The sequence below is a fragment of the Thecamonas trahens genome (genome assembly GCF_000142905.1).
Source record: "Thecamonas trahens ATCC 50062 unplaced genomic scaffold supercont1.17, whole genome shotgun sequence".
Classification (NCBI taxonomy): Eukaryota; order Apusomonadida; family Apusomonadidae; genus Thecamonas; species Thecamonas trahens.
In genome coordinates, this window is record NW_013657663.1 from 88,585 (window position 1) to 107,958 (window position 19,374).

At 64.1% G+C, this 19,374-nt stretch overlaps 6 protein-coding genes across 6 annotated transcripts; 4 read left to right on the forward strand and 2 right to left on the reverse strand.

Moving 5' to 3' along the window:
- The first annotated feature begins 281 nt into the window (after nt 1-281).
- AMSG_04153 (STE/STE7/MEK1 protein kinase) lies at nt 282-2,158 on the forward strand. Its single transcript, XM_013903485.1, has one exon. It carries the CDS (start codon nt 307-309, stop codon nt 2,011-2,013), a length of 1,707 nt encoding a protein of 568 aa, XP_013758939.1. The 5' UTR covers nt 282-306; the 3' UTR covers nt 2,014-2,158.
- AMSG_04154 (uncharacterized protein) lies at nt 2,033-2,932 on the reverse strand (the record flags this gene model as incomplete). The annotated part of the gene is made up of 1 exon (XM_013903486.1): nt 2,033-2,932. The coding sequence occupies one exon, from the start codon at nt 2,930-2,932 to the stop codon at nt 2,066-2,068; it is 867 nt and encodes a 288-aa protein (XP_013758940.1). The 3' UTR covers nt 2,033-2,065.
- A 1,085-nt stretch (nt 2,933-4,017) lies between these two features.
- On the forward strand, nt 4,018-11,734 carry AMSG_11795 (uncharacterized protein; the record flags this gene model as incomplete). The annotated part of the gene is made up of 3 exons (XM_013903659.1): nt 4,018-8,237; nt 9,087-9,919; nt 9,952-11,734. 3 exons carry the CDS (start codon nt 4,018-4,020, stop codon nt 11,667-11,669), a joined length of 6,771 nt encoding a protein of 2,256 aa, XP_013759113.1. The 3' UTR covers nt 11,670-11,734.
- Nucleotides 11,735-11,800: 66 nt separating this feature from the next.
- AMSG_04157 (cyclic nucleotide-binding protein) lies at nt 11,801-15,032 on the forward strand (the record flags this gene model as incomplete). The annotated part of the gene is made up of 1 exon (XM_013903487.1): nt 11,801-15,032. One exon carries the CDS (start codon nt 11,801-11,803, stop codon nt 14,768-14,770), a length of 2,970 nt encoding a protein of 989 aa, XP_013758941.1. The 3' UTR covers nt 14,771-15,032.
- Nucleotides 14,785-16,334, reverse strand: AMSG_04158 (uncharacterized protein; the record flags this gene model as incomplete). The annotated part of the gene is made up of 2 exons (XM_013903488.1): nt 14,785-15,989; nt 16,061-16,334. The coding sequence occupies 2 exons, from the start codon at nt 16,332-16,334 to the stop codon at nt 14,785-14,787; spliced, it is 1,479 nt and encodes a 492-aa protein (XP_013758942.1).
- A 627-nt stretch (nt 16,335-16,961) lies between these two features.
- AMSG_04159 (T-complex protein 1 subunit eta) lies at nt 16,962-19,229 on the forward strand. Its single transcript, XM_013903489.1, has 2 exons — nt 16,962-17,001; nt 17,525-19,229. The coding sequence occupies exons 1-2, from the start codon at nt 16,987-16,989 to the stop codon at nt 19,133-19,135; spliced, it is 1,626 nt and encodes a 541-aa protein (XP_013758943.1). The 5' UTR covers nt 16,962-16,986; the 3' UTR covers nt 19,136-19,229.
- Nucleotides 19,230-19,374: the final 145 nt, after the last annotated feature.

Below are 19,374 nucleotides of genomic sequence, written 5' to 3' on the forward strand. Positions count from 1 at the left end.
GGCTCCGCACGCGTAGATAGTTGGTGTGGAGATATGGATATAGGGGAGTATGGGTGAGGTATGGGTGATGGTGCGGAGATAGTTATGACTATGGGGTGGAGATAGTGCTGGGAATAAAGGTGAGGAGATTGTATCGGCTGTTTCATCTGCCCCCATCGGTGCCATGCGCCAGGGCCGGTCACTTCCACCTCTCTTCCCTCTCCCCCCCTGCCCACACCTCACCACACACACAAACACATACACACACACACACATACACACATACACATACACACATACACACATACACACACACACACACACATCATGTCTGCAGGACCGGCCTTTCTCTCCAACCTCTCGCTGTCCATTCCACGCGGACCGGCAGTGTCGCGACAGACGCCTGCAGCGGTGACGGCAACGGGCGCAAGAGCCTCGGGTGAGCTCTCACCGGGCAAGGGCGTGCAGACCGGTCGCATTCGCAAGTCGTCGCCTTTGGCTGCCGGTCCCAATCCTAGCGTGAGACAGAATCAGAGCCAAGACGATGCTGGGAGTGGAGGCTCTGGATCGGGCCAGGCTGGCTCTGCCACGGCGACTGCCGCGGGCGCAACGGGTAGGCGGACAAGCGGAGGCAAGGCCGCCGACGTGGTGGTGCCCAAGGGCCTGGGCGCTCTTCCTACGCTCACGCTCACGCCTGGTGACGGGACGAGCAACGGGCCGATGAAGTCGCCGCGCCGCGGGCTGCGGCATGACGGCACGTATGTCGATGGCGACTTTGAGATCAGGACGTCTGGTGTGTACCTCCGCGACAAGACGCTGCAGGCGAATCCGGAGGCCAACGCGCCGCCCAACATTGACTTTTCGCAGCTGGAAGAGGTGGCGCTTATCGGGCGCGGCGGGCAGGGCGTGGTGCGCAAGGTCCGGTACGTGCCGACGCAGCAGTTTATGGCGCTCAAGACGGTGCCGATCGCCGATTCGGTGGCCGACGGCGTCAAGTCGGAGATCCTGATGGAGCTGACGGCGCTGTACAACTGCGCCTCGCCGCACATTGTCAAGTTCTACGGCGCTTCGCACCTGCGCGGCCGCATCCAGCTGGCCATGGAGTACATGAACGCCGGCTCGCTCGCCGAGATCCTCTCGACCGTCGGCCGCATTCCCGAGGACGTGCTCTCGGCCATCACCCTCAGAGTCCTCAAGGCCTTCCACTACCTCCACGTCGACCGACGCATCATCCACCGCGATATCAAACCGTCGAACATCCTGGTCAACACCGCGGGCGAGGTCAAGATCTGTGACTTTGGTGTCTCTGGTCAGCTCGCCAACACGCTTGCCATGGCCCAGACCCGGGTCGGAACGGTGACCTACATGTCACCGGAGCGCATCCGCTCACAGCCGCACTCGGCCTCGGCCGACATCTGGTCGCTCGGCATCACCCTCATCGAGCTCGCCACCGGTCGCTTCCCCTACCCGCCAGACGTGACCAACTCGCCGCTGCAGTTCTGGTCGCTCCTGCGGCTGGTGGTCAACACCGACTCGCCGACCCTCCCAGAGCACTTTGGCTTCTCGCCCGAGTTCCACTCGTTCGTGGCGCTGTGCCTCGACAAGGACATGGAGGCGAGACCGTCGGTCACCGAGCTCCTCTGGCACCCGTTCATCTGCCTCGACACAAACGTAAGCGTCGACCAGGAGGCACTGCTCGCCAAGCAGACGCGCCTCATCCGCAAGTGGGTCGCCACCACAGACCCGCTCCAGCGCGAAGTGACCAAGATCGAGGCCGCCATCCTCGCCAAGGAGTCCAAGCAGCGCGCTCTCGCCCGCCGCGGCTCCCACGGCCGCCGCCGCAAGGACACCTCCTCGGGCTCGGTCGACTCGAACAAGCTCTCCACCCTCTCGGCCAAGCGCCTCTCGCGCTCGCACATCCGCGTCCCCTCGTCCGGCCTCTCGCTCCCCTTTGTCGCCGACGCAAACTATGTCGCCGACGCCCGCCTCTTGCAAGAAGACGGCATCCGCGGCGAGGCCGTCTTTCTCACCTGAGCCCGCGCCAGTTCCACACTCGGCACATCGGACTTTCCTTTACTCCCGCAGCCTACGCCATCGAAAACGAGTGCATGCAGTTGATAGCAAGTGCAAACGAGACACAAGCCATGACCACTCCGAACGTGAGCGTCAGCCGCGTGCCCTGCGACGTCTCCTCGCGCATTTGCAGCGACCGCAGGTTTGCCGCGAGCGCGTGCGGTTTAGGCCGCACGCTCTTTGCCTGGCGCTTTCCCATCTCCACGCTGCGCACTGCCGGCTTGCGTGTCGCCACGCCCGAGTCAATGATTGTCGACTCGGGCAGCTGGCCCGCGCCCGGCGACGTCGCTGCCAGTAGCAGCTCCAGCGCCGCATCCTTGCTCGGGCCCGAGAGCGAGCCCTCGAAGCGGAATGCATACCCACCGAGGTTGCGGTGCCAGGTAAGGCTCTCAGCGTCGGCCACCACCACGTCGACCAGTCCGTCGCCGTCCACGTCCAGCGGTGAGAGCGTGGCGTGGCCGGGCGCCGCCAGCGCACGGTGCACAAACGCCTTACTCCGCGCCCCAAACCCGACGCCCGGCCCGCCGTTGGGGTACACAAACACTGCTGCCGAGTTGTTGGCAAGTAAAACCGCCAGCGCCGTGTCCGGGAAGCCGTCCGCGCCAAAGTCGGCCATGAACATGGTGTGCAGCGGGCTCGGCGCCTCCTCGTCGATCATCTGCTCGTCGCCAAACAGCGGCGACGCGCCCGAGTCGGTTCCCTCGTGCTTGAACCACACCAGCTTGCCCTGCGCACTCAAGTAGCCCACCACGTCTGCACGCGCGTCTCCGTCTACGTCGGTCACAAGCACCTCGGCCGTCCTCCGGCCCTCGCTCCGCCCCACCGATGCCGACGGCTCCGCCAGCACCGCCACAGCCACCACCGCCACAACCACCACCATCTGTCCGAGCCTCAGCCAGCCGCTTGCACCCCTCATACCCATGCCAGTCAGCACCAGTCTGTCTCGCTAACCACGCCCTACGTCGAGAGGAGTGTATCCCTCTTCCCTGCTGCCCTTCCCCTTCGCCGCAGCCCCCCTCCCTCCCTCCCTCCCTACCCCCTCCGGCCCTTCTCCCGCTCCACCGCTTTGGAAGAACAATGATTGGACGCGCTGATTGACGCGCCCCAAAAAACGAGACTTGGGAAAATGTACTCTTTTTCGCCGCAGAGCCCAGCCCAGCCCCGCCGAACCGCCGCCCTCCCCCCCCCCCCCCCCCTCCCCTCCCTTCCACACCTTCTGCCATTGACACCACCGACACCACACCACCGCAGTGGCACCACCGCTGCCATCACCGATGACACAAGCTGCAAAGGATGGCAGGCAGAGGGCAAGCAGTTGCTCTTCAGCACACCCTGGCTGTCGGTATCGCCTCTGACATGCACATCGCAAAGCGAAGGGCTATGCCAAGCATACCCTACGTCGTCGCAGTGACCAGGCTACGTCTCGGGCCCTCGACCTTGGGTCAGAGTTTCGCGGCTCGTTGCTCGACTTTGAGAACCTTTGGTCCTGCACGACAAAGGCCACAGCAGTACAAGCTCTATCGCAACCATCCGATCCACAGCAGCGCTCCCTCCCCCCCCAAAAAAAAACTGTTTGTTTTGGGGGCGTTTGGCATAGCCGCTTGATCATCTGCTCCAGCTCATACCGTCGGTCCATCTCGTGCGGCTTGCGGCGGTGGTTTGGTGGTGGCGCGGTTGGCGGGGGGAAAGGGAGCCCGCCAAATCGCACACGCTGCAACACTCGGTCTCGAAGCAGTTTAGGTTGGAACCATACATCCTATGCACGTGCCTTCTAGCACCTCTACCCGTAGGCGACCTCAACGCGCGGCACAGCTGATGGTCAACGCACAAACGGAAAAGTTACGTGTCACTAGACCATCTGGTCAAGAGAGCCACCGCTTTCCGCCGCCCTTCCGCAGCTCTCCCCTCACCCTCAACCCCAACACACACCACTTTATCCCCCCTCCATACATACATACATACACCATGTTGCCATACGGCTACACTGCCCTTGTGATCCTTCTTGCCCTCGGCCTCTTTCCAAACAGTACCTCAGGCGGCGTCTTCACCGAGGTGGATCCTGTCGGCAATTCGATACCTCCGAGACGTGACGATGCCTCCGCCACGGCGGTCGACGGAGTCATGTACATGATGGGCGGTCGCACAGGGAGTGGGACGGCTGGCGACTTGTGGCGTTTCGACGTCGAAGACTCGCGCTGGGAAGAAATCCCGGTTGTGGTCCAGACTCCCAACGGCGATCCAGGCGCTCCCATCGGTGCTGTCGAGGATCACATCATGGACGCCGTCGGCGACGACGCCTTTGTCGTCTTCCACAGATCCTCGCTCTGGATGTACAACGTGACCACCGCTGTCTTCACCGGACCGTACGGGCCGCTGAGTGTCGACCTCAAAGACGCCGCGGGCGCGGTCGTCGTCTCTCCGACATCAGGATCTGCCGCCTTCCTCGTCTTTGCTGGCCTAGATCGCTCGACATCGCATGTGGCGACGACCGACAGGCTCTTTTCCTTTGATCTGCAGTCCATGGTCTGGTCCGAAGTCGTCAATGTCTCTGTTGTCGGTGCAGAAAGCGGCCCGGTGGCCCGCGAAGACGCGGGAATGGTCGGCCTCGCTGATGGGCGCCTGTATCTCTACGGCGGCGCCAACGATGCAAGTGAGATGCTGGACGACCTCTGGGCTTTTGACCCGTCGACTATCAGCTGGCACTTTCTCGGCTCGGCCTCAGATAATTCTTCCCGGGCGCACGATGGGCTGTTGTGGCCGGTCCCAGTCGAAGACCACAGCATGGCACGCATTGGCACGAACGGCCTTTCGTTTGTCATCCTTGCAGGCCTCCAGCTCTACGGTCGCATCTACATCTACGACGCGAGCACCAAGTTGTGGACATACGATCCACTGGCCACCGACCCACTCAAGCGCGCCGTCGGCGTTGACGCCGCCCTGCTCCACCTCAGCGGTACACCAGCCGCCCCGCTCGCCTTACCGTCGGATCGCCGCGAGTCCGTTGTCGCTGCCGTCTCGCCTACCCGTGTTCTTCTTTTCGGCGGTGAAGTCATCGTCAACGCCGAGCGCCTCAACGATCTATGGCAGTACTCGATTGACGGCGAATGCCCCAACGGATGCTCGCGCGACGCAACAGACGGGCTTTCCAATCTCTGCGGCGCGTACGCCATCTGCGCATGCGCCAACCCGAGTCTCGATCTTGAGGCCATGCTTGCTGTCAACGAGGACGACATCTCGCAGCTCATCCGCGACGCAGGCTACACCTGGCGCGATACTTTCGCACTTGCCCCTGACTGCGAGCCGCGAGCACTCGCGCCGCAACCGCCGCCACCCGCGCCGCCAGTCGTCGACAAGCAAGCCATCCGGGCTGGCCCGTCGGTAACATCGACGCTTGCGCTCGGCCTTGGCCTTGGCATCACCCTTTCTTTGCTCTTCTGCATCGGTGTCCCGTTCGCCGTCTGGTGCCTCCGCCGTCGCCGCACCGTCGTCCACCACTACTCGCTCGAAGCCAACGCAAGCATCACCATCAATTTTGACGACCTTGACTTTGTCCGCGAGCTCGGTCGAGGTGCGTACGGTGTTGTCCAGCTCGCAGCGCTTGGCTCGGACTTGGTCGCCGTGAAAGAGCTGGCTCTCCGCAACTCCGAGGCGGACAAACTTAATCAGCCCGACCGACTGGACATCGCTGCCTGGCGCGACATCGAGGTGGCGCTGCCGACCTCGATCCTCATTGATTTTGTCAACGAGGCCTCGATCTTGCTCGCGTGTCGCCACACCAACATCACCCTCCTTCGCGGCGTCTCCATCGCCCCGCCCGCGCTCATCTCCGAGTACATGTCGCGCGGCTCGCTCTTCTCCGTCCTTCAGTCCGAAGCCGTCACCCTCAACCACTCGCTCATCTACTCGTGGGCCGTCGGCATTGCCTCTGGCCTCCGCTTCCTCCACGCCCGCGGCATTGCCCATCGCGATCTCAAGTCGCCCAACGTGCTCCTCTCTGATGGGTGGGCACCCAAGCTCGCCGATTTTGGACTCTCGAGCTTTGCGCGCGAAGCTCAACCTTCGACGTGCGAGACGTCGTGGGGCGGATCGCCATCGCTTCCAGTACTATCAGATAGTGACGGTTCGAGTCGCAGCGCAGGCGTCCTCAACGACGACGCGCCGCTGGGCACGCTCCTCTGGACCGCGCCCGAGGTGCTTGTGGGCAATGCAAGCAAGCCTGACCCCTTTTATGCTGACATCTACTCGTTTGGCGTGGTCATGTGGGAGATGGCGACGCGGATGCCGCCATACGGCGTCGCCTCGGACCCGGTCTCCACCGCCTTTGCCGTCATGCGCGGTTCGACTGCGCTGAGAACCGACCTCATTCCGCCACAGTTTAGTCCAGAGTACCGGACCATAGTCAGCAGCTGTCTCTCGCGACGGGTCGACCAGCGGCCGTCGCTCGATGTCATCTCGTCCGTCATCAGTCGCCTCTTTCACCCCTCGCGCGTTATCTACCCGATCCCCATGCTCGAGCCCGAGGGCGAGGTTTTCACTCTCACTCTATCACTTCCGCTCGTCGACGGCGTCCTCGCCGTCCAGCATCCGGGCGCAATCGAGAAGATCAAGGCCTTCCACGCCGTCGTCCGCGACGCGTCTCGGTCGTCGTCGGCCTTTCTCGAGTCATGGTCACTCCAGTCGGCCATCCTTGTCTGCGCCCGCATCTCGCAGCTGGCCAAGGCTCTGCTATCGATTGCCCAAGATTTGCATGAAGCCTGGGCAGCCCTTCCGTCGGCGCCGCTCGTTGTAGTCGTTGCCATCGAGTCCGGCGCGGCAACCGTCGACGGCTCGGACATTCGCTCGCCCTCGGCGACGTATGCTGGCCCTGCGCTCGTTGCTGCACACGCGCTCTGCGACGCCATGGTCGACTCTCATCACGCCGGCCTCGCCGCGACATCGTCTCGTGTATCCGCCTCGGTCTCCAGGCTCGGAACGCTGGGCACTGCCACAAGCTCAGCCACTACACCGCTCGCCACCACCTCGGACATGTCGGCTTCGGATGCAGGCTTGCCGGGCCATGGCGCCTCAGTCCGGATCCCAATGGCCGTCCTCATCGCTGGCAACTTGTGGGCTACGGTTGGCGATGCGCTCGGTATGCACGGCTTTGTACCGGCCCCTCGCCTGATGGAAGGCCCGGCGTCGCGATTGATGTGCGTTGCCAACGCCACTTCCAGTGGTCGGTGGATGATGTACGGCGCCTCGCCAGCGAGCTCGCCGTTTGAGCACATCTGGTCGCGCCTTCTCGACCTGCTGCCCGGCGCTGGTCTCACCATGTTCCCGGTCCGCGACATCGACTCCGATGCCGCCATCGCTGCTGGCTCGGGCCGCCGCCTCGGCTCGGGTTCGTTCGGCCGAGTCCACTGTCTCGCTGCTGCTGCCTGTAATGGTCAGCCCATCGCCGTCAAGACCCTGCTCCAGCCGATGCTCACCCCCGACTCGCTCATCGACTTTGTGGCGGCGCTGTTCACAGTCGAGGCTGTCACCCGCAACGTCGGCGTCGCGGTTCCCATTCTTGGCATCTGCCCCGTCAATGGCTCACTTGCCATTGTCTCGCAATATCACTCCGGCCGCTCCCTCGCTACGGTGGCTATCGGTCAACTCGAGGCTCCTGAGCGCCGTGCAATCATCCGCGCCATCTGCGTCGCAGTCCGCGACCTGCACCGCGCCGGCGTCGTCCACGGTGCCCTCAAGCCCGGCAATATTCACATCTCGCATGCCGACTCGGACCCGGATCTCGACCAGCCGCAGAGCTCGACTCCAAGCACCTCGTCGTCGCCAAGCTGCACTGTCGTGCTCTCCGACATCGGCCTCTCCTCCATCAAGTCTTCCCTCAACACCATGACCCTTTCGCCAACCGTCGCCTACATGGCGCCCGAGCTCATCCAAGGTGACATTCCCACCTTTGCATCTGACATCTACGCTCTCACCGTCCTCATCCTCGAGGTATGGGATCCGGCAACCGTCCGAGCCTCCCTCTCCGCAGCGCCCATGAAGCTCGCCATGCGTATCATGGACGCCAACGTTGTCAGTGCCACCCAGCTTGACATCGCCCTGCCGATCTGCCTTGCCCAGTTTCTCAATCAGTGTTTGGATGCCCAGCCCGAGACACGGCCATCAGCATCAGCGCTTGCCCACGCCATCCAGATGTGGATGTGAGTGCTTCGGTGCGTCAAACCGTGCAAACCGTGCGTGGATGCTGGAGCATGACCTGAAGTGAAATGAAGCTCAAGGCAACGTCGTCAGAATCGATGATCGACCATTCCGTAAAGTCGCCACAGTCAAACCAACCAACTGCTTGTCTCACGCCTCGACCACGCCAGCACGACCACACTCACTCCCCCCCTCTCCCGATCACGATGCTACCCGCCGTCACCGGATCATCCCATACCCCCACTTCCATTCCTCAACTCTCCGGCGCCGCCTCATTCTCCTACCTCGACCGAAAGCGAGGGAGAAAACGTCGCACTCTCTTCTTCCCCCCCCCCACACATCCTCGATTTACCTTGGACGCGATCACACACGCAAAACACTACACCCATAAATACCCTAAGCCCATTACCCCACTTGACCGGTATACCCTGCTCTAGCACCTGTACTTGCGCGACAACGTCACAACCAGAACCACGCACATGCCACCAAAAAAAAAAGTGGCCAGTCGCCTGTCTTGGCCGCACTGTGCAAATGACTCACTTCCCGCCACTTGGCGCGAGCGAACCGAACATGTCGTCACGACGACCGCGCCGACGGGACAGAGAGGCTGAGACAGATGCCTTTCTGGACGCTGAGCTAGCCAAGCTCATGGGAGAAGAGCCTGCCGCCACTACTTCTGCTGGTCGCCGGAGCCATGCCTCTGCCAAGCCCTCGCGCTCCTCCCGCCGACCACACCCTCCGCCTGCTCACCGAGACGGGGACAGACGCGGTGACCGGGGACGGACGCGGGACGGCGGCCGGGGGCAGGGTAGCGGCCGGGGACGGAGTGGTGGTCGAGGACGGAGCGGGGCTCGGACTCGGGCTCAGCCGCAAGGCAGAGGTGACGACGAGCTCGACGCCCTCATTGCGGCAGAGCTCGAGGGGCTGGGCGAGGCGCACGAGTCGGGCCGGGCCAAGGCTAAGGCCAAGGCCAAGGACAGGGCCAAGGCCAAGGCCAAAGACAAAGCGAAAGACAAGGCTAAGGACGGGGTGAGATTGCGAGAGTCGGACAAGGTTAGATCGCGGACTCATGAGCCGGGGGCCGACGAGCGCAGGCCGCGGGCCGACGAGCGCAGGCCGCGGGCCGACGAGCGCAGGCCGCGGGCCGACGAGCGCAGGCCGCGGGCCGACGATCATCGCCGCGATCACACCAAAGTCGACAAGCGGAAGCGGGCAGAGGCCCAAGCACGGGCAGAGGCCCAGGCAAGGGCAGAGGCAGAGGCCATGGCCGCAGAGGCCGCAGAGGCCGAAGCCCGTGCCCAGGCCAAGGCTAAGGCCAAGGCCAAGGCCAAGGCCAAGGCCAAGGCCAAAGACAAAGCGAAAGACAACGACAAAGCGAAAGACAAAGCGAACGACAAGGGGCAAGGCAAGGACAAGGCTAACGAGCCATCTCCCCCTCGGCCGGAACCCGCCCCTCTCCCGGCTCCGTCCAACACCTACCTCGACGACGACGACTGGGAAGACGACGATGCTGATGACGAGGTGGCGCGGTTTCAGCGCGAGCACGACGAGTCTCAAAAGGCTGCTGCTGCTGCTGCTGCTGCTGCTGCCCTTGCCCAGTCGGCTGCCGGAGGCGGGGATTTTACGACGACGACTTTGAGGAGCTCTCATCAAGCTCGGATGAGAGGCAACAAGCGCCGTCCCACCCGGCCTCACACTCTGATCATGCAGGGCCGGGTGGACCGGAGGGATCGCCGCCGGCGTCCAACGCCTGGATCCATGAGCACGCGTTCTCGGTGGCGCGGACCAAGCCGACGACAGTAGCCGCGGCAATGCGAACCCGTCGTCGCGGCCAGGATCTCGCGCCGCTGGTTGGCCTCGACGTCGTCGTCATCAATATGTTCGACATGGCTCCGCTCTCCGAGTACGAGTTGTACATGCAGCAGGTCGGCCGGGAGGACACCCGCCAGGTGGCGGTCCAGGTCTCGGGCGCCGAGCTGATGGAGAGCCGCGAGGTCCAGACTGACGACGTTGAGCAGAGGTCGGTGGCAATCCAGGCACCGCAAGGCCTAGCGTCCGGTCCGGTCCGCTCTGACACTCACCGCGCCACGTTTGACCGCGTCCGCCTTGCCGCCTTCCTGCAGGGCGTCGCCGCGCCGGTCTGCCAAATACTGGCCGACAACGCGCGGGCGCGGCTCACCACGGCGCTCGACGCCAGCCCATCGGACGTCCCACTCTGCTCGTCGATGGTCGCGCTTGGGAGCAGGGCGGACGCGGTGGTGGCCGTCGCCTTTGCTCAAGCGCAGGCCCACCTTGTCGCCGTTGCCTACACCAGCGGTGGTGTTTGTGTATTTGACGCCAACGCTCCGGCGTCGCCGCTGCACACACTCGACACTGGCGGCCTCGCTGTGACGTCATTTGCCTTTTCTTCGCTCCGCGCCGACGTCCTCGTCGCCGGCTTTGATGACGGCAGCCTTGCCGCGTGGGATCTTCGCGAGTCGGCGAGCCTTCACGCTCAGCACGCTGCGCAAACGCGCAAGGCCGCCTTTCCCAGCCCGGAACTCGTCCCGCGCCCCCGCTCTTGCACCGCAAGCCTCATGGTCACTCCCGACTATCCGCATACCCGTGGCGGCATCGTCGGCACCACCACATTCCATTCGGCCGGAACCCAGATGGCGGTCTCACTCGACGCGTCGGGTGTGGTGGCAACGTGGACGCTGACCGGGAGCGGGCCGACCCGCCGCGCGCTGGGCGCCGGCTCGCGCACCGCACTTGGTCGGGCCGTCTTTGCTGGCCTCGAATTCAAGCACCTCGCGTCGTTTGCGGCGGTCGGCGGCGCTACCGCGACCCGCCTCTCCGCCACCTCGCTCTGCACTGCCGCAGACTCGGGCGACGCACTCCTGCTCGGTCTCTCCGATGGCCGCATCCTGCACAAACGCCGCGGCGGCTCCGGTGCCGCACTCTGCCCACCATCTTACGGCGCTGCCGGCTCTGCAGCCGTGACTGTCGTCACCCGCTCCATCGGCACGCCGACGCTCGTCGCTGCAGGCACTGCCAGCGGCAGGCTACTAGTCTTTGCGCCCGCGCTTGCCGACCCGGTCCTCACACTTAATCTCTCGCCGAGCTCGGCGGCTGTCGTCGACATCACTTGGTCGCCGGCCCGCCCCTCGCTATTTTTTGCCACCGCTGCCTGCGGCACCCTCGCCGCCTTTGACCTCCTCGCTTCACTCACTGGGCCGATCCACACTGCTTCGCTCTCTTCTGCGCATCTCGCCCACTCGCACTCGCGCACCCCTACCCTTCTCCTCGCGCGGGACACCGCTGCCGCCACTGCTTCGACCACCCTCGAGCTGCACATCCTCGATGCCTGGGCCATGGCCTGGACCCGTTCTGACGAGGATGCCTGGATTCATCTCGCCGACCATCTGGTCCAGTCCCTTCATGGCTGATCAGCCCCAACCCTCTCCCAACACAACACCACGCCACGCCACCTAAATCACCTTTGTAACCTCCACAAAGTCGCCAAACCACCCCACCCCACCCCCCCCCCCCCCCCCCCACCCCCTCACCCCTATCCGTCATGGACGAGGAGGGCCTTGCCCTCCGTGCTGCCCATGCTCTCCGGGAGAACGCGGTGCTACACCATGGCAAGCCCGCCCCGACCCCGAGCCTCGGCCGCAACCACAGCTACGACGGGAGCCATGGACCAGACCACAGGCATGCCCACGGCTCGGACGAGTTGCACTCGCGCCACTCGGCTCTCTCGTCATCGTCGTCAGACGGCTCCTTCCTTCGCCCGCGTCACTCGTACTCGTCATCCTTTGGGAGCTCGGCCAATGAGGCCGGCTCGACTACCTCGGCTGATACCTCGGTCCTTGCTGCCGATGTCGGCATTCTGGGCGAGTCGCGCATGGAGACTGCCGCCCGCCAAGAGTCGGCTGCTGCTGCTGCTGCTGCTGCTGCGACTGCTGATGCTGGAACTGGTCGGGGCCGCTCGTCATCGTCGGCGGCCCCTGCCTTTGATGCGATTCTTCCGCCTCGGACGCCATCGCGCACGCCATCGGCCGGCTTCGCCCGCCGCTCGCCCGCACTTCCGGCGCTCCCGCTTCTCTCGGCGCGCAACTCGCCATCGCCGACCCGCGCGCTTCCGCCTATCACTCCGCCGCTGCAGGCCGAGGGGGCGAGCCCGGAAGGCTCGAGCAGAGTGTCGGACGACGACGACGGCGAGATCGACGGGGAAGACAATAAGGAAGTCGTGTTTGAGATGGAGGCCGGAACACGGCCAGCGAGCGGGACGGCGCTGCATCCGCGCGATGGCAAAATCCGGGCCTGGCTCTACTGCGTCTTTCTCGCCATTGTGTACAACGCACTCTCTGTCCCGTTCCTCATTGCCATGACCGACCGGTACTCGGCTCGGATCTGGACCTGGATCGTGGCCAATGTCCTCGCTGACCTTGTGTATCTGGCGGATATTGTGGTCCATGCGTACTTTGTCGGATACTACAACGAGGGCTTCCTCGAGCTCGAGCGCGGGACCGTGGCGCGGCACTACTTTAGCGGCCAGTTTCGACTCGACGTTCTTGCGCTCCTCCCGCTTGACTACGTCCTGCTTGCCGCATCGCTGCCGGACCTGGCCATTGTGCTGCGGCTGCTGCGGCTGCTGCGGCTCACGCGGGTCGGGCCTATGTTCTCGACCTGGGAGTTCAACTCGTCCAAGCCGACGGTCTTCCGGCTCGGCCGGCTGCTCTGCGTCCTCGCCTTTGCCGTCCATCTTGTTGCGTGCTCTTTCCTTTGGCTCATGCGGCTCGAACGCCACGAGTACCTCTCACTCGACGACGAGTTTCTCCTCTTTACCAATTTTCGCAACTTTGGCCCGATCACCTCGTACACCCACGCCGTGTACTGGGCCTTCACCCTCATGTCTGGCCTCGGCGTCGACCACTCGCTGCCGTCGACCACCGCCGAGATGGCCTTTACGCTCGCGTGCATCGTCGTCGGCCTTTTTCTCCTTGCGCTCATTGTCTCGTTCATTTCCGAGATTGTCCACGCTCGGACCTCGCACCAGCGGTCGTTCCAGAAGAAGCTCGACGCTATCAACGCGTACATGGCGTTGCGCTCGGTCCGCAAAGACTTGCAGGACCGCATCCGCGCATACTATGAGGTGCTTTGGATGCGTGGCGCCGGCATCGACGACCTCTCGGTCCTGCGCTCGCTTCCATCGCACTTGCGGACCCAGCTGACGCTCTCGCTCAACGAATCCATTGTCCGGGCGGTGCCCTTCTTTGCCACTTGCCAGCCGGGCTTTATCCGCGCCCTTGTTCCGCGCCTTGTTCCGGAACTCTTCACCGATGGCGACATTATTGTCCGCGAGGGCGACGTCGGCCGCTCGATGTACTTTGTCCAGCGCGGAACGGTGGCCATCGAGCTGCCGGACGGCTCACGGTGCGCCCAAAAGGGCCAGGGCGAGTTCTTTGGCGAAATCGCACTCCTGCTCCCGCTCCGCCGCACCGCCACCGTCGTCGCCCTCACCACCGTCTCGGTTTTTCGCCTCAACAAGGCCGACGTCGACGAGGTCCTCAAGCACTACCCAGAGCAGGCTGAAATGCTCAAGGCGGTTGCCTACGAGAGACTCGCTCGCGGCCACGCCGCTATGTCCAGGCGCCGCCTCGCGCTCTCGGCTGCGTCGGCCTTTTCCGCCGCCGGCCAGGCTTATCGCGCTCGCTACGGGCAGCAGCCCGGCAGCGGCGGCAGCGGCGGTGACTCGCCAGCCAGCCCGAGCTCGCCAGGTGACTCGGAGGCCTCGGCCCCGTCGCCGGTGCCCATGCGCCCGGGCCCGGTCCGCGAGACCTCGGTCCGCTCGTTTGCCTCGGACATGAGCGAGACGTCGTCGACCTCCATTCGCGACCGAAAGGCCAACGTCAGCTCGGTCCAGTCGTCGGTCACCATCTCGCTTCCGCTGCTCAAGGCGGCCCAGGCTGCCAAGCGAGCCGCCGCCGTCTCGGCCGCCGCCGCCACCACCGGCGCCGACCCGTCGCCGCGCCTTGCGTCGGCGGCGTTGGCGGCGTCGCTGACCGGGTCGTCAGGACCCAATGGTCTCAACGCCACAGCGCCGGCCCTCGCCCATATAGCGTCGTTGCCGACCTCGCCGACGTCGACGAGCGAAGCGAGTCGGGCCTTGCGCTCCACCCTCACTCACTCATCGTCTGACGTTCGCATGGTCACCTCGGGCTCGATGGAGTCGGTTGCTGCCGTCCTCACCGACACCTCGGCAACAACTGTAGTCCGCGCGCTGGTCGGCATGCCAGGCGGCTCGCTTGTCAGCTCGGCATCACTCGAGGAGTTTACCTCTGCCGAGCTCGTTGTTCTCATGCAGCGGTGCACCGAGCTGCAGGCCGCGGCACAGGCTGTGCTCCTCGAGCATCCTGCAGTGGCCGGTTCAACTGATCAGGCGACACCGCCGCTGGGCGAGTCGGACCAGGAGCTCATTGTGCGGCGGCACAAGGCGCGCCGGGTAATGAGCGCCGTATTTGCCGCCCAGCCGCGGCGGTAAGCTCGCGCCAGAGGTTAACAGAAGAGCTTGGCCTCGGCGTGGCCCGGATGCTGCAGGGCGCGGCCCCAGTGGTAGCACCACGGCGTGCCGTCGACCGAGATGTACGGCGGTAAGCGGCCGACGTTAGCGGCAACGAGATTGAGGACGATGCGTGCGAGGTTCGACGCAAACGAACCGATGACATACCCGCCGTGCACGAGGTGGTCGAGGTCGGCCAAGACCCGCAGCCCTTCCTCGGTCCGGTTAAATCGCGCATCCTGCAGCTTGAACTCGATGTCTTGGTGGAAGCCGCTCTTGCCGAGCTCTGTGTATGCTTCGCGGCTCATGTCCTGGTAGACAAAGAGCCATCCCGAGCCAGCGACAGCGTAGCGATCAGCAATGTCGCGGATGATGGCTGCCGAGTCGGTGGCGAGCCGGATGGTGGAGACGCCGTACGCGGCCTTCATCGCCTCGGCCGCCTCCATATACGTCGACAGCGGGAGGCAGTGTCGGAAGCGGCGGACGTCCTTGCACGAATCGCCGTGTCGGATGTGCATGGCAATGGCGCGGTGCGAGGGCCGGTAGCCGGCGGCGAGGACCGGGTCGCCGACAACCACAAATCTGATCCGCGCCCGCGCGTCGGCCAGCATCGCCTCCTGCGGCGCCCACAGATATGAGAGGAGTATGGTCTGCATCCAGAACACACCCTTGCTGGCGTCGGCGTAGCGAGGCGGGACAAAGTGCGGGCGGGTAACGCCTGACACCTCGTGCCGGCGCAGCTCGACGTTGCTGATCGGATCGCCAAAGGCCATGATGTGCGGCGAGGGCCAGGCCCAGCCACGCGGACGGACGCACTTGCCACGAATGGGGAGCTTGATGAAGCAGGTAAAGTCGGCGGCGGGACAGTCAGCGCGCTCAGCATAAGGAAACTTGTTCTTGACCTCGTAGCTGGGCATGATGGCGAGGCCGTGGCACTCGGTGAGTGCGTGAAGCAGCGGGCTGGTGAAGAACTGCAGGTTAGAGCCGAACCCGTTGTTGGGCGTCTCGTATACATGGACAACCTCGTCGCAGGCGCTCAGGCATTGCTCAAGCCGCTCGACGAGATGCACCACATGGGCATCGGCAGCAGGATGGAAGATGTCTAGCGGCGAGAACGGCCTCGCTCGGCCCCGCGCCCCGGCGGAGGCGGCCACAAGGTCTGGGCCCCATCCGACGCCGACCTCGGCCGGATCCAGTACGTCTACAGCCTGCGGCAGGTATTGTGTCTCCTGGAACACGTCGTGGGTACAGCGATGGCCAAAAAGTCCGGACCGCAGCGACAGGCACGCGAGGCCGGGATCATCTCGCCCTGCAGCGAGCACTGCGGCGATCGGCGCGGGAGCGTGTCGACGGGCGGAGCGAGAGCCCAGGAGACGAGCGAGGGCACATCATGAAAGTCAATCCATCTCGCAAGAGCCCCTGGAAGTGGCGAGTCGGGCACCACCAGTGATGCCGGCTGAACCCGCGCCCGCTCGTGCGGCGGCACAAACATAGCCGACCGGACGGCGTGATGGTGCATGTGAAGGGCGAGGAGGAGCCAGACCATGGTTCCGGCCAGCAAGCATACTCTCCAGCACCACTCCCTCCAGCTACATCTCCAGTTCCACACCTGCAGCCGCCTGCGCCATGTCTTGTTGGTCTCCCGCCCCTTCTTGCCCATGCCAAGCACCTCCCACCGAGTGCTGTGGTGCGTAACCAGCTCGCGTCCGTCCGTCCGTCCGTCCGCCCGTATCGCGCCCCATCGGCCGATGCCGACATCGATGTCGATGTCGATGTCGACGATGCCCAATCCAAGTCACAACAAAGCTATCTTGCATTGTTTGCTCTCTTTGCTCTGCCGTCAGAGTGAGAAGGAGAAGGAGAAGGAGAAGCGAAGGTTCCGAGTCGGAACGAGCCGACCTCCCTCCTCCCCTCCCCCCCCCCCCCCCCCCTCGGGCCAATGCAATGCCGGGCGATGTGATGTGATGCCGATATGATGTGGTGTGGTGTGGTGTGGCGTGGTGTGATGTGGTGTGTGATATGTGATGCCGGGCATGGCGGGATCTTTGGCTGGGGAGGGGAGGATATGGGGGTGTGGGGGGTGGGTGTGTGGGGGTGTGTGTGGGGGTGGGGGCGAGTGTGTATTGAGAGTGAGAGTGAGTATGAGCAATCGTCGGGAGGGACGACCACCACTCTTGCTCAATCGACACTTGGCCAACATGTCGAACATGATGGTACGTACCCTCCCCCCCCCCCCCGTGAGTGACGACATACCCACTCTTTGTGGTATGGCTAGAGAGTGATGATGATGGTGGTGCTTGTGGTGGTGGTGATGGTTGCAATGGTGGTGGCGGTGTGTGTGTGTGTGTGTGTGTGTGTGTGTTGGTGGCAACAAGGTAGAATTGAATGGGCGGGAAGGTCGGCGCCAAAGGACGCCCCCCCCTCCCTCCCCCACAACTCCCTCTGGTAGGCCGGGATAAGGAGGGGAGGCAAGCCATACAGGGGATGGTCATGTGGGCCACCATGCTAGGGTGCTTACCATGACTACAGTAGGGACATGGCTCTGTTTGTCATGGCCATGGGTGGTATGGTGGGTGGAGGAAGTGGCCGCAAAGGCGAGGCGACCTTGCATTTTTTGGATGGGCCGAGAATGCGGGGTTGGGCCCGGTTGGGCTGGAAGGGGGGGCGGGAGGCTGCCGAGGGAAGGGGGACTGACGGGGAGAGACGACGACAATGGGACGGTGTTACTGAGGATAGCAACCTCAGATTATCCTTCTCAAGGAAGGGACGGACGACTCGCAGGGCAAGGGCCAGCTGCTGACCAACATTGCGGCGTGCCAGGCTGTGGTGGAGACCATTGCTACCACGCTCGGCCCGCGCGGGATGGACAAGCTGATCAAGTCGGAGACCGGCGAGGTGACCATTTCCAACGACGGGGCGACGGTGCTGTCGCTGCTGGAGGTTGTGCACCCTGCGGCACGGACTGTGGTCGACATTGCGGCGTCTCAGGATGCTGTTGCGGGCGACGGGACGACGTCTGTTGTTCTCCTTGCCGGCTCGTTCATGCAGGCGGCCAAGGAGTACATCCAGGACGGTGTCCACCCGCAGGTCATCATCCGGGCATTCCGCAAGGCTGGTGCGCTCTGCAAGGAGCGGATCAAGGAGATCTGCGTGTCTGTCGGCGACGTGGCCGGGTCGGACAACGTGACGGATCTGCTGATCAAGTGCGCCGGGACGGCGATGTCGTCCAAGCTCATCCACCACCAGAAGGCCTTCTTTGCGCCGATGGTCGTGGAGGCGGTCAAGACGCTCGACGACGACCTCGACCTCAACATGCTCGCGATCAAGAAGGTGACCGGCGGCGCGTTGCAGGACTCGATCCTGGTCAAGGGCGTGGCGTTCAAGAAGACCTTTTCGTACGCCGGCTTTGAGCAGCAGCCCAAGACGTTTGCCTCGCCGGGCGTCCTGCTCCTCAACGTCGAGCTCGAGCTCAAGGCCGAGAAGGACAACGCCGAGATCCGCATCGACGACGTTTCCGAGTACCAGCGCATTGTCGACGCCGAGTACCGCATCATCAACGACAAGCTGGAGGCCATTGTCGCCACCGGCGCCAAGGTCATTCTTTCCAAGCTGCCCATCGGCGACCTGGCGACCCAGTTCTTTGCCGACCGCGGCCTCTTCTGCGCCGGGCGGGTGAACAAGGCCGACCTGACCCGCGTCTCGCGTGCCACTGGCGCGTCCATCCAGACCTCGGTCAACGGGCTCACCTCCGACGTTCTCGGCACGTGCGAGAAGTTTGAGGAGGTTCAGGTGGGTGACGAGCGGTACAACTTCTTCACCGGCTGCCCCGAGTCGCGGACGGCGACCATTGTGCTCCGCGGCGGCGCCAAGCAGTTTATCGACGAGGCCGAGCGCTCGCTCCACGACGCCATCATGGTTGTCCGCCGTGCCATCAAGACGCCGTCGGTGGTCGCCGGTGGCGGCGCCATCGAGATGGAGCTCTCGCGCTTCCTCCGCGAGCACGCCCGCACCATCCGTGGCAAGTCGCAGATCCTCATCAACGCCTTTGCCAAGGCTCTCGAGGTCATCCCGCGCCAGCTCTCCAACAACGCCGGCTTTGACTCGACCGACATCCTCAACAAGCTCCGCCAGCGCCACGCCATGGACGACGGCATCTGGTACGGTGTCGACGTCACCACCGGCGACATCTGCAACACCCTTGAATCGTTTGTCTGGGAGCCGACCCTCATCAAGCTCAACGCCATCGGCGCCGCCGTCGAGGCCACCAACATGATTCTCTCCATCGACGAGACCGTCAAGGCTCCGCCCTCCAAGGTCGGCGACAAGCACGCGCTTCCGGGCATGTAGACACGCTCCGCCTCCTGTTTGTGTGAAGGATCAAAGCCCCCCCCCCCCACCCCCACCCCAAGTCCAAGGTTAAGAAATTGAATTGTAACGCCCAGTCGATGTACTGCCCTGCCTTCTTCACCTTTGGCAGTGCGGGCGGTGTGTGGCTTGAGCCATGACAGCGAGAGCCCACCGCCACCGCGCCACCTCCACCGCGCCACCGCACGCCACCGCGCCACCATCACTGCTCTTTGGTTCTT

What these genes read in the sequence shown, in the direction of transcription:
- AMSG_04153 (XM_013903485.1), top strand. Translation starts at nt 307, where the DNA reads ATGTCTGCAGGACCGGCCTTTCTCTCCAACCTCTCGCTGTCCATTCCA.